Below are 15,355 nucleotides of genomic sequence, written 5' to 3'. Positions count from 1 at the left end.
TGCGTAACGAACTGTAGTTTCGATCAGTACCATTTTTAGGTACATGCGACTTTTTGATCTCTTTTTATTCCATTTTTTGGGAGGTGAAGTGACCAAAGAATTGTGATTGTGGTTCGGTTTATTATTTATTTTTTTTACGGCGTTCACCGTGCGGGATAAATAATGAAATAATTTTGTAGTTCAGGCCGTTACGGACGCGGCGATACCAATTATGTATAGTTTATTTGTTTTTTTATATATTTTTATTAATAATAAAGGACTGATAAGGGAAAAAGGGGGATTTTTACTTTTAATACTTTTAAATCTTTTATTTTCTTATTTTTACACAACTTTTTTTAACTTTTTTTTTACTTTATTACTTTGTCCCACTAGGGGACATGAGGGCAGGAGGCCCTGATCGCTATTCTAATACACTGCACTACATGCGTAGTGCAGTGTATTAGAACTGTCAGCTACTCACTGACAGCAAGCATAGTGGGTCCTGACGTTGTCAGGACCCACTAGGCTTCCGTCTATGGCATCGCCGGACGCCATTGTTTGGTGTCCGGTTGCCATAGTCACCATCGCCGGCCGCTATCGCGTAGCAGGCCGGCGATGGCAGCTTAACCCCTAAAAAGCCGCGATCTCTATAGAACGCGGCTTTTAAGGGGTTAATCAGCGGGGACACAGCGATCGGTCCCCGCTGTAGGAGCTGTGACAGCTGCTGAACAAGACAGCAGCGTCACAGCTCCTGTATGTGTCGGGAGGACGGCCGAAACGGCCGTTACTCCCGAGACGTACTATTACGGCATGGAGCGCGAACGATACAGCTGCCATGACGTAATAGTACGTCAAGGAGCGGGAAGGGGTTAAGGACTCAGCAAATTTTTTCAAATCTGACGTGTCACTTTATGTGGTAATAACTCTGGAATGCTTTTATGTATCCAAGCAATTCTGAGATTTTCTCGTGTCACGATGTACTTTATTAGTGGTAAAATTTGGTCGATTTTATATTCAGTGTTTATTTGTGAAAAAAACCAAAATTCAGAAAATTTGCAAAAATTAGCATTTTTCTAAATTTAAATGTATTTGCTTGTAAGACAGATAGTAATACCACACAAAATAGTTACTAGTCAACATTTCCCGTATGTCTACTTTATGTTTGCATAGTTTTTTTTAAAAGTCCTTTTATTTTGCTAGGATGTTACAAGGCTTAGAACTTTAGCAGCAATTTCTCACATTTTCAAGAACATTTCAAAAGGCTATTTTTTCAGAGACCAGTTCACTTCTGAAGTGGCTTTGAGGGCCTTATATATTAGAAAGTCCCCATAAATCATCCCATTTTAAAAACTAGACCCCTCAAAGCATTCAAAACCGCATTCAGAAAGTTTCTTAACCCTTTAGGCGTTTCACAGGAATTAATGCAAAGTAGAGCGTAAATGTACAATTTTATTTTTTTTTGCCAAAATTCATTGGTAATAAAAAAAAATTCTTTAACACAAAGTTTTACCAGAGAAATGCAACTCAATATATATATTGCCCAGATTGTGCGGTTTTATTGACCTGTTTTTAACAGTTTTTTTTGTCCCACTAGGGGATATGAAAGCATGAAGCCCTGATCGCTATTCTAATACACTTCACTACCTACATAGTGCAGTGTATTAGAGATGTCCGCTATTAACTGACAGCAAGCCTATTAGGCTTTGCCTCCCGGCGGGGCCTAATAGGCTTCTGTACTAGGTGCCGATGGTTTCCATTAGCAACCATAGGGTGCGATCTAACCACCTAGATACAGCGATAATGGCATCTAAGCGGTTAATTGACCGGATCGGAGCCTACCTCTGGTCCTGGCCGTTAGAGCAGGATGTCAGCTGTGACAAACAGCTGACACGTGCACCCATGGCAACCATCATGGTAGATGGCGCCCCTCATAGAGCCCCCTGTAGATGGCGCCCCTCATAGAGCCCCCTGTAGATGGCGCCCCTCATAGAGCCCCCTGTAGATGGCGCCCCTCATAGAGCCCCCTGTAGATGGCGCCCCTCATAGAGCCCCCTGTAGATGGCGCCCCTCATAGAGCCCCCTGTAGATGGCGCCCCTCCTAGAGCCCCCTGTAGATGGCGCCCCTCCTAGAGCCCCCTGTAGATGGCGCCCCTCCTAGAGCCCCCTGTAGATGGCGCCCCTCCTAGAGCCCCCTGTAGATGGCGCCCCTCCTAGAGCCCCCTGTAGATGGCGCCCCTCCTAGAGCCCCCTGTAGATGGCGCCCCTCCTAGAGCCCCCTGTAGATGGCGCCCCTCCTAGAGCCCCCTGTAGATGGCGCCCCTCCTAGAGCCCCCTGTAGATGGCGCCCCTCCTAGAGCCCCCTGTAGATGGCGCCCCTCCTAGAGCCCCCTGTAGATGGCGCCCCTCCTAGAGCCCCCTGTAGATGGCGCCCCTCCTAGAGCCCCCTGTAGATGGCGCCCCTCCTAGAGCCCCCTGTAGATGGCGCCCCTCCTAGAGCCCCCTGTAGATGGCGCCCCTCCTAGAGCCCCCTGTAGATGGCGCCCCTCCTAGAGCCCCCTGTAGATGGCGCCCCTCCTAGAGCCCCCTGTAGATGGCGCCCCTCCTAGAGCCCCCTGTAGATGGCGCCCCTCCTAGAGCCCCCTGTAGATGGCGCCCCTCCTAGAGCCCCCTGTAGATGGCGCCCCTCCTAGAGCCCCCTGTAGATGGCGCCCCTCCTAGAGCCCCCTGTAGATGGCGCCCCTCCTAGAGCCCCCTGTAGATGGCGCCCCTCCTAGAGCCCCCTGTAGATGGCGCCCCTCCTAGAGCCCCCTGTAGATGGCGCCCCTCCTAGAGCCCCCTGTAGATGGCGCCCCTCCTAGAGCCCCCTGTAGATGGCGCCCCTCCTAGAGCCCCCTGTAGATGGCGCCCCTCCTAGAGCCCCCTGTAGATGGCGCCCCTCCTAGAGCCCCCTGTAGATGGCGCCCCTCCTAGAGCCCCCTGTAGATGGCGCCCCTCCTAGAGCCCCCTGTAGATGGCGCCCCTCCTAGAGCCCCCTGTAGATGGCGCCCCTCCTAGAGCCCCCTGTAGATGGCGCCCCTCCTAGAGCCCCCTGTAGATGGCGCCCCTCCTAGAGCCCCCTGTAGATGGCGCCCCTCCTAGAGCCCCCTGTAGATGGCGCCCCTCCTAGAGCCCCCTGTAGATGGCGCCCCTCCTAGAGCCCCCTGTAGATGGCGCCCCTCCTAGAGCCCCCTGTAGATGGCGCCCCTCCTAGAGCCCCCTGTAGATGGCGCCCCTCCTAGAGCCCCCTGTAGATGGCGCCCCTCCTAGAGCCCCCTGTAGATGGCGCCCCTCATAGAGCCCCCTGTAGATGGCGCCCCTCCTAGAGCCCCCCCCTTGTAGATGGCGCCCCTCCTAGAGCCCCCTGTAGATGGCGCCCCTCCTAGAGCCCCCCCCTTGTAGATGGCGCCCCTCCTAGAGCCCCCCCCCTGTAGATGGCGCCCCTCATAGAGCCCCCCCCTGTAGATGGCGCCCCTCATAGAGCCCCCCCCCTGTAGATGGCGCCCCTCATAGAGCCCCCCCCTGTAGATGGCGCCCCTCATAGAGCCCCCCCCCTGTAGATGGCGCCCCTCATAGAGCCCCCCCCCTGTAGATGGCGCCCCTCATAGAGCCCCCCCCTGTAGATGGCGCCCCTCATAGAGCCCCCCCCTGTAGATGGCGCCCCTCATAGAGCCCCCCCCTGTAGATGGCGCCCCTCATAGAGCCCCCCCTGTAGATGGCGCCCCTCATAGAGCCCCCCCCTGTAGATGGCGCCCCTCATAGAGCCCCCCCCTGTAGATGGCGCCCCTCATAGAGCCCCCCCTGTAGATGGTGCCCCTCATAGAGCCCCCCCTGTAGATGGCGCCCCTCATAGAGCCCCCCCTGTAGATGGCGCCCCACATAGAGCCCCCCCTGTAGATGGCGCCCCACATAGAGCCCCCCTGTAGATGGCGCCGCACATAGAGCCCCCCCTGTAGATGGCGCCCCACATAGAGCCCCCCCTGTAGATGGCGCCCCCCCCTGTAGATGGCGCCCCACATAGAGCCCCCCTCCCTGTAGATGGCGCCCCCCCCTGTAGATGGCGCCCCACATAGAGCCCCCCCCCCTGTAGATGGCGCCCCCCCCTGTAGATGGCGCCCCACATAGAGCCCCCCCCCTGTAGATGGCGCCCCCCCCCTGTAGATGGCGCCCCACATAGAGCCCCCCCCCCTGTAGATGGCACCCCACATAGAGCCCCTCCCTGTAGATGGCGCCCCACATAGAGCCCCCCCTGTAGATGGCGCCCCACATAGAGCCCCCCCCTGTAGATGGCGCCCCACATAGAGCCCCCCCCTGTAGATGGCGCCCCACATAGAGCCCCCCCCTGTAGATGGCGCCCCACATAGAGCCCCCCCCTGTAGATGGCGCCCCACATAGAGCCCCCCCCTGTAGATGGCGCCCCACATAGAGCCCCCCCCTGTAGATGGCGCCCCACATAGAGCCCCCCCCTGTAGATGGCGCCCCACATAGAGCCCCCCCCTGTAGATGGCGCCCCACATAGAGCCCCCCCCTGTAGATGGCGCCCCACATAGAGCCCCCCCCTGTAGATGGCGCCCCACATAGAGCCCCCCCCTGTAGATGGCGCCCCACATAGAGCCCCCCCCTGTAGATGGCGCCCCACATAGAGCCCCCCCCTGTAGATGGCGCCCCACATAGAGCCCCCCCCTGTAGATGGCGCCCCACATAGAGCCCCCCCCTGTAGATGGCGCCCCACATAGAGCCCCCCCCTGTAGATGGCGCCCCACATAGAGCCCCCCCCTGTAGATGGCGCCCCACATAGAGCCCCCCCCTGTAGATGGCGCCCCACATAGAGCCCCCCCCCCTGTAGATGGCGCCCCACATAGAGCCCCCCCCTGTAGATGGCGCCCCACATAGAGCCCCCCCCTGTAGATGGCGCCCCACATACAGCCACCCCCCCTGTAGATGGCGCCCCACATACAGCCACCCCCCCCTGTAGATGGCGCCCCACATACAGCCACCCCCCCTGTAGATGGCGCCCCACATACAGCCACCCCCCCTGTAGATGGCGCCCCACATACAGCCACCCCCCCTGTAGATGGCGCCCCACATACAGCCCCCCCCTGTAGATGGCGCCCCACATACAGCCGCCCCCCCCCTGTAGATGGCGCCCCACATACAGCCACCCCCCCCTGTAGATGGCGCCCCACATACAGCCACCCCCCCCTGTAGATGGCGCCCCACATACAGCCACCCCGCCCCTGTAGATGGCGCCGCACATACAGCCACCCCCCCCTGTAGATGGCACCGCACATACAGCCCCCCCCCCCTGTAGATGGCGCCGCACATACAGCCCCCCCCTGTAAATAATGACGTACATACAGCCCCCCCCCCTGTAAATAATGACACTCACACTTTTAAGAGAAAATAAAAAATATTATATATTCACCGGGTCCCGTTCCTGCGCCTACTGTGGGAATGCAGGCCTGCACTCTTCTGAGCAGGTCTGCCGGGGCTGAAAGATGCAAGCGGCGCGATGGCTTCATCGCGGCACTTGCGTCGTTGAAAGGCGCTGATTGGCAGGGCAAGTCATTCTGAGCAGGTCTGGGGCTGAACGACGAAAGCGGCGCGATGACGTTATCGTGCCGCTTTCGTTGCTAAAAGGCGCAGATTGGCAGCACTCTAGTCACTGATCTGCAGCGAGATGATGGGTAGTATGATTTTTTATTTTTAAACAGCATCTGACAATCAGCGCCTTTCAACAATGCAAGCGGCGCAATGACGTCATTGCGCTGCTTGCGTCGTTGAAAGGCGCTGATTAGCATGGGAAAGTCATGGGTGCCATTAGTGCTAAAGTGTCATAGGTGCCAAAATGTGGTATTTTATGGTTTACATATTTGATTTTTACTTATGCCTACATAATGTATTAATGTGTTCACCTAAGGCCTAATACTGCATATACAATAGATCATCTGTTTATACCAAGCTTACATATTAAATATGCAAATGAAGATGTGCCTTAACTGAAGATCTTTTTGTATCTGGTTTTCAACTATTGTAATGCTTTGTTGTTGGCAATTTCAAGATATAAAATGGACGTCCGTGTGTGTGATTTCAGCTTCCTAATTGTTCTCCGCATGTGCTTGAATTAGGCTCCCATTCAGCTATGAAATCCCATATTTCACTCCCACAATTACGGGTCTGCGAGAAATAAACAATAATTTAATTTATTTTCTCAATTTCAGCTTCTCATAGATGAGTTGTCTTCCACAAAACACTGGGTCTCCATGCATGTCTCAGACCATAGTGGTTTCCATTATCGTCAATTTCTGCTGAAGTCTTTACTCGCCAGAGCACAAATAGACTGTGAAAACTCAGCAAGCAGTGCAAGTCTTCCCAGAGAAGAGGACGCCCCACGTCCAGATCTCTGCCTTTTAATAAAAGAAGAACTGGAACTTAGTAGAGATCTTATAGAGTCTTACCCAGGACATGAAGCACTGTGGTGTCACAGGTGGGTTAGTCATTTATTTTGTGTATGGTTATTTAATATTATTGATGGAGGCTGTATTCAGTTACACATTGAGTAGTGAGGCATTTAAAGAGTCTGTCAGCAGATCGTTAGATAGTTGACGTGGAAACAAATATAAACATACCCATGTAACTGACCATACGCCAAGCCTTACTAGGAAAAAGTCGTTTTAATCGCTCTCACGCCATATGCAAATAAGATGTGGAAGTGTCCTGCTTTCTCTCCTTTAAACACCTTAAAACCCCTCCCCTCTGCTCTACATTGACGTATGATCCAAGAGCTGTCAATCAAGAGCAGAGGGGGGAGGGTTTACAGCGGAGACTCCAGAAAACTTCCCTGTTAATCGGACGCTTGCCATCTCCTTTGCATATGACGCATCAGTGATTAAAACTGCTTTTTCCCTAGTTAGGCTCTGAGTATGGTCGGCAACATAGATATGATTCCACGTAGCGGTTTGGCGGGGGGGGGGGGGACGGGGACGACTACTGGCAGATTCCCTTTAAGGAAGAGTAAGTTAACCTGTGATGAAACAATTGTGACCACAAACTTGTATATAAGGCAATTGGAATTACTCTGTTAAACGTGTAAACGTTTTGTAGCCCTTCATTTATTTTTTTTGTGTTTTGGGTTTATATACATTTTGCTATTAGAAATGTATAACGGCATAGCGCTGCTGGAAACCGAATCGGTCAGTCAGTGGGACTGACTGCTCGGTTGACAGCGGCTCCTGTGTGATCGGTATTAGGGTTATCTTGTATGTCAGAGGCACACAGAAGCCACTGTCAGCCTAACCGTCAGTCCAGCTGATTGATGTATTCGGCTTACTGCGGGGGTTATGCAGCTTCTATGTATAGTGGATACATAGAAGCTGCAGCACAAAAAGTAAATAACGTTTTTCTGAATTGTCTACTACAAAAATTATTATAAACACAAAGCACATACATTAAATAGAATAAAAGAGCACTGGAGTAAATATGCTTCTTAATAAATTAGGCGTATTTCTTGCTTTTCGAGCTGGAGTAGATTTCTGCTATAATTTATGCAAGTTTCTGGCCTAAATTATAATGGATTTGTTGGGCCAAGTGTGGCCGCTCCCCTTCCCGCTAAGCCCCACCTGCTTTTTGAAAAGTTGCAGAGGCGGTATAAAAATGAAAAAGTTGAACAAAAGCAAATTTACACTTTTCTACACCAAAAATCTGGCGTTGATTGCTTAATAAACTCTGCCAATGTGTTTAACCCCTTAACGACCGGCATATAGTGTTTTTACGTTGTCTGTTCAGGGTAGTTCTTCTGAAGCCCGTGCGGGGATCTCCTGAAGCCCGTGCTGTTGCTAACCGCCTCGGGCTTCAGGGCAACAATCGGAGACCACTAGCAGTGTTCTCTGATCATATTTAACCCCCCAGATGCGGCCCTCAATAGCGAGCGCCGCATCGGAGTGATTTTAGAGGGAGGGGGCTCCCTCTCTCAACCCACTCTTTCCCCTTACAAAATACTTTATTATGAAAAAGAGTAAAAAGTCCGTATCGAACCCAACTATAAAACGATTACATTATTTAACCCGCACGGGGAACGCCGTAAAAAATCTAATAAAAAACAACGCCAGAATTGCTATCCTGCCTTCCAAAGAATTTGATAAAATGTGATCAAACCGTCACATCTACTCAACAATGGTACTAATAAAAACTAAAAGTCGTCCCGCAAAAAAAAGCCCTCATACATCTGCATCTGTCAAAAAATAAACCCGTTATGGCTCTTAAAATATGGTGACACAAAAGCAAATAATTTAGAAAAAATTGTGTTTTTACTGTGTAAAAGTAGGAAAACATAAAAAAAATCCATACAAATTTGGTATTGCTGCAATCGTAACGACCCGCTGAATAAAGTTGTGTTATTTATACCACACGGTAAACGGCGTATAATTAAGACGCAAAAAAATTGCAAAATTTCTGTTTTTTTCCCAGTACCCCACTAAAAATGTTATTAAAAAGTTAATCAATAAATTATATGTACCCCTAAATGGTGCTATTCTAAAATACAACTTGTCCTGCAAAAAAAAAAAAGACCTTATACAGCCATGTTGACGCAAAAATAAAAAAGTTATAGATCTTTGAATGCGACGATGGAAAAACTTACAAAATTGCTCGGTCATTAAGGTTTAAAATACCTTCGGTATTCATGGGTTAAATTCCTCACCTTTTTAATATATTTGTCAGTGAATGTGAAAGCTCTTGTTTACATTGAGAGGCTGCAACATCTGTGCTTACCTGTTCTCTGCTGAGAAGTGGATGCAATTGTATCCAGTCTAGGCATTCTTCTGTGAACTAAACAGCCTGGAATCCAGTGAAATTCCAAGCTGTGGAAGAACATACCGTTTCTGGTTGCTAGGGATGGATGCCTATGTACCAGAAAAAGCGTTTTAGAACTATCTGTTTAACCCCTTAATGACCGGGCCATTTTGCACGTTAATGACCAAGGATTATTTTTTGTTTTCTCACAGTCGCATTCCAAGAGTCGTAACTTTTTTTTTCTTCCGTCGACATAGCCGTATAAGGGCTTGTTTTTTGCGGGACGAGTTGTATTTTGTAATTGTACCATTTTTAGATGCTTATAATATATGGATTAACTTTTATTAACTTTATTTTAGGAGAGAATTGAAAATAAGCAGCTATTCCAGCATTAATTTTCACGTTATAAATTTACGCCGTTTACTATGCAGCGTAAATATCATGTTAACTTTATTCTATGGGTCGGCACGATTACGGGGATACCAAATATGTAAAGGTTTTATATGTTTTCCTACGTTTGCACAATAAAAACCCTTTTAGAAAAAAATTACTTGTTTTTGCATCGCCGCATTCCAAGAGCCGTAACTTTTTTATTTTTCCGTCGATGTGGCCGTACGTGGGCTTGATTTTTGCGGGACAATGTGTAGTTTTCATTAGTACTATTTTGGGGTACATAGGACTTATAGATTAACTTTTATTTTATTTTTTATGGGGGGAATGGGAGAAAAGAGAGAATTTTGCCGTTGTTTTTTGCGTTTTCTTTGGACGCCGGTCATCCGGCGGTTTAATTAATGTGTTCATTTTATTGGTCAAGTTGTTACGATCGCGGGGATACCATATATGTGTATGTGTGATTTGTTTTGACAGTTTTACTAAATAAAACCACTTTTTGGGCCAAAAAAGTAGTTTTATTTGACTTTGACTGACTGTAATTTTTTTATTTTTTTTTTCACAAACTTTATTTAACTGATTTACATTTTTTTTAAAGTCCCATCAGGACACTTCACTATGCGATGTGCCGATCGCATATATAATGCTTTGGTATACTTAGTATACCAAAGCATTATTGCCTGTCAGTGTAAAACTGACAGGCAACCTATTAGGTCATGCCTCTGGCATCGCCTAACAGGCAGATGCTGAAGACAGACCTGGGGGTCTTTGTTAGACCCCCGGCTGTCATGGAAACCCGACGGCGACCCGCGATTTGTTTGCGGGGGCGCCGATCGGGTGACAGAGGGAGCTCCCTCCCTCTGTCAAACACATTAGATGCCGCTGTCACTATTGACAGCGGCATTTAATGGGTTAAACTGCCGGAATCTGAGCGCGCTTCGATTCCGGCAGTTGCAGCAGGAGCCAGGCTGTGTATAACAGCCGTGCTCCTGCCGCTGATCGCGTGGGTACAGTGACAGTACCCGCGCCATCACAGGACGGATATATCCGTCCTCCTGCGCGAACTAGCAGCTGCTGAGGACGGATATATCCGTCCTTCGGCGTTAAGGAGTTAAGCAATGCTGTGCAGAGAAGGGAAAAATAGTATGTTTGCGTTGCAGTCCTGGTTGCTTTACTAATAAACCTGTAAATCGTTGTTTCTCCCATGAAACACTGCGGTGTACTCCAGGAGTAAAAGAGTTTATAACCTTGAAATGTATTGTCCTGCCAATGTCCTCCGTGTTAGGCTGGCATTAACATGGAAAAGTTATCGTTATCTGTGTAAGCAGATGGCTCCCCAGGAGCTCTGCAGCAATCATTCCCAGCTCACTTCCAACGTGACCAGCACAACCAGTTGTTTCTGCTACAATAGAACGGTGGAGGTTTATTCCTGGAATATGCCTCTGGCTTAAGAGCCACATTTAAATAAAGGACAATGTAATAAAAAAATAATATGCCTACAAGTATGATTATACACTATATGGAAAAAGTACTACGACACACCTCTTGGGCTTCGTTCACATGTCCATTGGGGTCCCGTTCTGGCGTTCAGTCTGAGGTTTCCGTCAGAATGACTACGCTATTGCTTCCGACAAAACGACGGGACCGGTGCACAACAGACACACACGGAAACCATGGGCACCAGATCTGTCACCATTGAAACCCATGGTGATGGAAACCAGAGGTTTCCGTTTGTGTCTGTTCAGAGTCCCGTTCTGACGGAAACCTTAGACAGAACGTCAGAACGGGACCCCAACGCAAATGTAAACGAAGCCTTAATCATTGAATTCAGGTTTTTTCATTCAATCCCATTGCCCAGGTGTAAAATATTCATGCAACTTGCCATGCAGTGTGCCTATACGAACATTTGTCAAAGAATGGGTCGTTCTAAAGAGCTAGTGCCCGTAATCACGGCCAGTGATTATGGGTACGGCCGGCCGTGGATAGTCACGCGCGTTTGCGGGCTGTGCTCCCATTTTAAAGCATGGGAGTATCATCCGTAAAATCAAAAAATAGGACATGTCCTATTTTTTGCGAGTCATTTCTACGGCCCAGACACCTCCCCGTAAATATTTAGGAAGGTGTCCGTGGACAATAGAAATGAATGGGATCGTACTTTGATCTGCAATTACGGTCCATAATTGGGGATCAAAATTACGGCTGTGTTCATGGGGCCTTACTGAGTTCCAGCGTGGCACTTTTGTCCATATAGTGTGTGTGTGTATATATATATATATATATATGTGTGTGTGTGTGTGTGTGTGTGTGTGTGTGTGTGTATATATATATATATATATATATATATATACACACACACTACCGTTCAAAAGTTTAGGGTCACTTAGAAATTTCCTTATTTTTGAAAGAAAAGCACAATCAGAAATACGCTCTACACATTGTTAATGTGCTAAATGACTATTCTAGCTGCAAACGTCTGGTTTTTAATGCAATATCTACATAGGTGTATAGAGGCCCATTTCCAGCAACCATAACTCCAGTGTTCTAATGGTACATTGTGTTTGCTAACTGTGTTAGAAGGCTAATGGATGATTAGAAAACACTTGAAAACCCTTGTGCAATTATGTTAGCACCGCTGTAAACAGTTTTGCTGTTTAGAGGAGCTATAAAACTGACCTTCCTTTGAGCTAGTTGAGAATCTGGAGCATTACATTTGTGTGTTCGATTAAACTCTCAAAATAGCTAGAAAAAGAGAGCTTTCATGTGAAACTCGACAGTCTATTCTTGTTCTTCGAAATGAAGGCAATTCTATGCGAGAAATTGCCAAGAAACTGAAGATTTCCTACAACGGTTTGTACTACTCCCTTCAGAGGACAGCACACATAGGCTCTAACCAGAGTAGAAAGAGTAGTGGTAGGCCCCGCTGCACAACTGAGAAACAATTCAAGTACATTAGAGTCTCTAGTTTAAGAAATAGACGCCTCACAGGTCCTCAACTGGCAGCTTCATTAAATAGTACCCGCAAAACGCCAGTGTCAACGTCTACAGTGAAGAGGTGACTCCGGGATGCTGGCCTTCAGGGCAGAGTGGCAAAGAAAAAGCCATATCTGAGACTGGCTAATAAAAGGAAAAGATTAATATGGGCAAAAGCACACAGACCTTGGACAGAGGAAGAATGGAAAAAAGTGTTATGGACAGACGAATCGAAGTTTGAGGTGTTTAGATCACACAGAAGAACATTTGTGAGACGCAGAACTGAAAAAATGCTGAAAGAGTGCCTGACGCCATCTGTCAAGCATGGTGGAGGTAATGTGATGGTCTGGGGTTGCTTTGGTGCTGGTAAAGTGGGAGATTTGTACAAGGTAAAAGGGATTTTGAATAAGGAAGGCTATCACTCCATTTTGCAACGCCATGCCATACCCTGTGCACAGTGCTTGATTGGAGCCAATTTAATCCTACAACAGGACAATGACCCAAAAGCACACCTCCAAATTATGCAAGAACTATTTAGGGAAGAAGCAGGCAGCTGGTATTCTATCTGTAATGGAGTGGCCATCGCAGTCACCAGATCTCAACCCCATAGAGCTGTTGTGGGAGCAGCTTGACCGTATGGTACGCAAGAAGTGCCCATCAAGCCAATCCAACTTGTGGGAGGGCCTTCTGGAAGCATGGGGTGAAATTTCTCCCGATTACCTCAGCAAATTAACAGCTAGAATGCCAAAGGTCTGCAATGCTGTAATTGCTGCAAGTCCATCTTTGACGAAAGAAAAGTTTGAAGGAGAAAATTATTATTTGAAATAAAAATCATTATCTCTAACCTTGTCAATGTCTTGACTATATTTTCTAGTCATTTTGCAACTCATTTGATAAATATAAGTGTGAGTTTTCATGGAAAACACAAAATTGTCTGGGTGACCCCAAACTTTTGAACGGTAGTGTATATGTGTCTAATATAAAATTGTAGGACTAAATACAAGAGGGAAGCTAGATTAAAGGGGTTTTCCAGCCACTAAAAATGTATGGCCTATACTCCGGATAGGCCATCAATAGCTGATTGGTCAGGGTCTGACTCCAGGGACCCCCGCCGATCAGTTATTTTGAGGGGGGTGCAGTTCTCGTACGAGTCCTGCTTCCCCTTCATTTCTTCTTGCTCATGGTGAATCGTCGACACAGCTGTTGCAGCGATTCACAAGTATTGCAACCTTCTCCAATTAAAGTGAATGAGAGAAAAGGCTGCAATACCTGTGAATTGCCGCTAAATGCGCGTCGAACATTCACAGTGAGCAAGAAGAAATGAAGGGGAAGCAGCGCCCATACGAGTCCTGCACCCCCTTCAAAACAGCTCATACGCGCGGGTCTCAGGAGTCGGACACTGACCAATCAGCTGTTGATGGCCTATCCTGAGGATAGGCCATCAATTTTTAGTGGCTGGAAAACCCCTTTAAGGCTATGTCCACATCATGTTCTGGTTATGTTATTAATAAAAGAAAAAAATACATCTTCTGCAACAACAAAAACAGGGGGGCTGCAATATGAGGCATAGTCTTTTTCAGCTTCTCTAAACCAGGGACATGTAAATTGGCATCCCTGCTCTTGAGATAATTTCAGGTCCAAGTGATTGCACCCTCACAAATTTGGCTTTCATGGCATATCCACTGGCTATGCCATAAAACATTACTGAGAAAAGCCAAACAAGTTATGAGAAAAAATTAGTGCAATAATAGTAACAAGTAAGATATTAATAGTGTATGTGTGTGTGTGTGTGTATGTATATGTGTGTGTGTATATATGTATATATATATATATATATATATAATATTTTTTTTTTTTTTATTAATCTTCCTTGCTAGAGCCGCTTACCACAGACTAAAGCCAAAATGTAACCAGGCGAGCATGCTTCCATTTACAGGTATCTCTTTAAGCAATAATAATATTTACTTGTCTCTTTATAATTGCTTACTAGGCGTCATGTACTCCGCTTAGTTCATCAACTGCACAATGAACATCCTCACGTGGAACCCCCACAAGTCACAAGTGTGAACATGACTGCTGTTAGCACAGGAAATGAACCACAGCATCTCTGCATGAATTTTCAGGGTTACCACACAAACACTATGGATGTCGATGGAGTATGTGATACAAGCAAGTTGAGCTACACCCAAGAAACGAAACGTCTAAAACGTGCTCCTGTCCAGGACTCCCTTATATACGAATCCGAACTCAGGTTCATCAGCTCTATTTTGTTCAGCTGCCTAAATGCTGAGCAGTCCAGGTTTGCTGCTTCATACAGAAAATGGCTACTGTCATTGCTAGGTCACTAACCGTGCTCGCTGCATTATTTATGGATTACTTACCGTGCAATATTTTCTTTTCTTTAGCTGGAACATGTCATGGTTCCAAAGTCTTCACCTCTGACTAGATAAGACTACGGCAAGATTAATTTTTATTTTTTCCCTATCATTACATCCCGCTGTTTTTATTTTTCCATTTTTATTTAATTTAACATAACAGAGAGAAGATTTATTTTTAAACACTGCATATGTTTATGAACTGTACATTACTCTACGGGAAAGTCATTTCAAACTGTTACAAGTAAATATCTATTTTAGTTTATAAAATTAAACCTTTATGAATGCTAGAGATTATGAAATGGTTGCTTGAAAATTTTAGGTAAGAGTTACAACTTTACTAACAGGAGAGGTTTGGATGAAGCATTCAGTCCTCCTACACTTCACTGTGCTGTAACCTTTACATTTGCTGAAATAAAGACGAAATGAAGACTTTAAATGAACGAGGCATCTTGGGCAATTGCAGATTTTATGGACTCTTGGAGTTTAGAAAGTGTGCTGCGTGAACTTAAATTGCTAGGCCGTAATAGGAAGCTAAACAACTAGACATGAACGTTGTTGTTAACCTTTCATTTGGTGATTTCCTTTTAGCTGATGTAACTGACGGACACACTTGAGGTTGAGTTCTTTAAATTGTACTTAAAGAGCATCTGTCACCAGTTGATTAATTCCCTATCTCCTAACTAATCTAATAGGTGTTGAGATGCTGATAACTACAGTGTAATTTCTTTTCAAAAACGTTTATTTGCAAAGTTCTGAGCATTTTTCTAAATATGCTAATGTGGCTATACTTGCCAAATGGGAGGTGACTTTCT

The 15,355-nt window shown here is 46.8% G+C and overlaps 1 protein-coding gene across 1 annotated transcript in view; it reads left to right on the top strand.

The window, feature by feature from the left end:
* The window catches only part of PTAR1 (protein prenyltransferase alpha subunit repeat containing 1), a 61,754-nt gene extending 46,771 nt beyond the window's left edge, over positions 1 to 14,983 (top strand). Inside the window, exons 6-7 of the mRNA XM_075827959.1 lie at positions 6,237 to 6,502; positions 14,156 to 14,983. Of these exons, the coding sequence (XP_075684074.1) occupies positions 6,237 to 6,502; positions 14,156 to 14,513 (624 nt within the window). The 3' untranslated portion in view covers positions 14,514 to 14,983. The remainder of the gene's footprint in view (positions 1 to 6,236; positions 6,503 to 14,155) is intronic.
* Positions 14,984 to 15,355: the final 372 nt, after the last annotated feature.

Source organism: Rhinoderma darwinii, chromosome 1, assembly GCF_050947455.1.
Source record: "Rhinoderma darwinii isolate aRhiDar2 chromosome 1, aRhiDar2.hap1, whole genome shotgun sequence".
Taxonomy (NCBI): Eukaryota; Metazoa; Chordata; class Amphibia; order Anura; family Rhinodermatidae; genus Rhinoderma; species Rhinoderma darwinii.
Note: the sequence above shows the minus strand (reverse complement) of the source record. Positions and strands in the feature narration are given on the sequence as shown.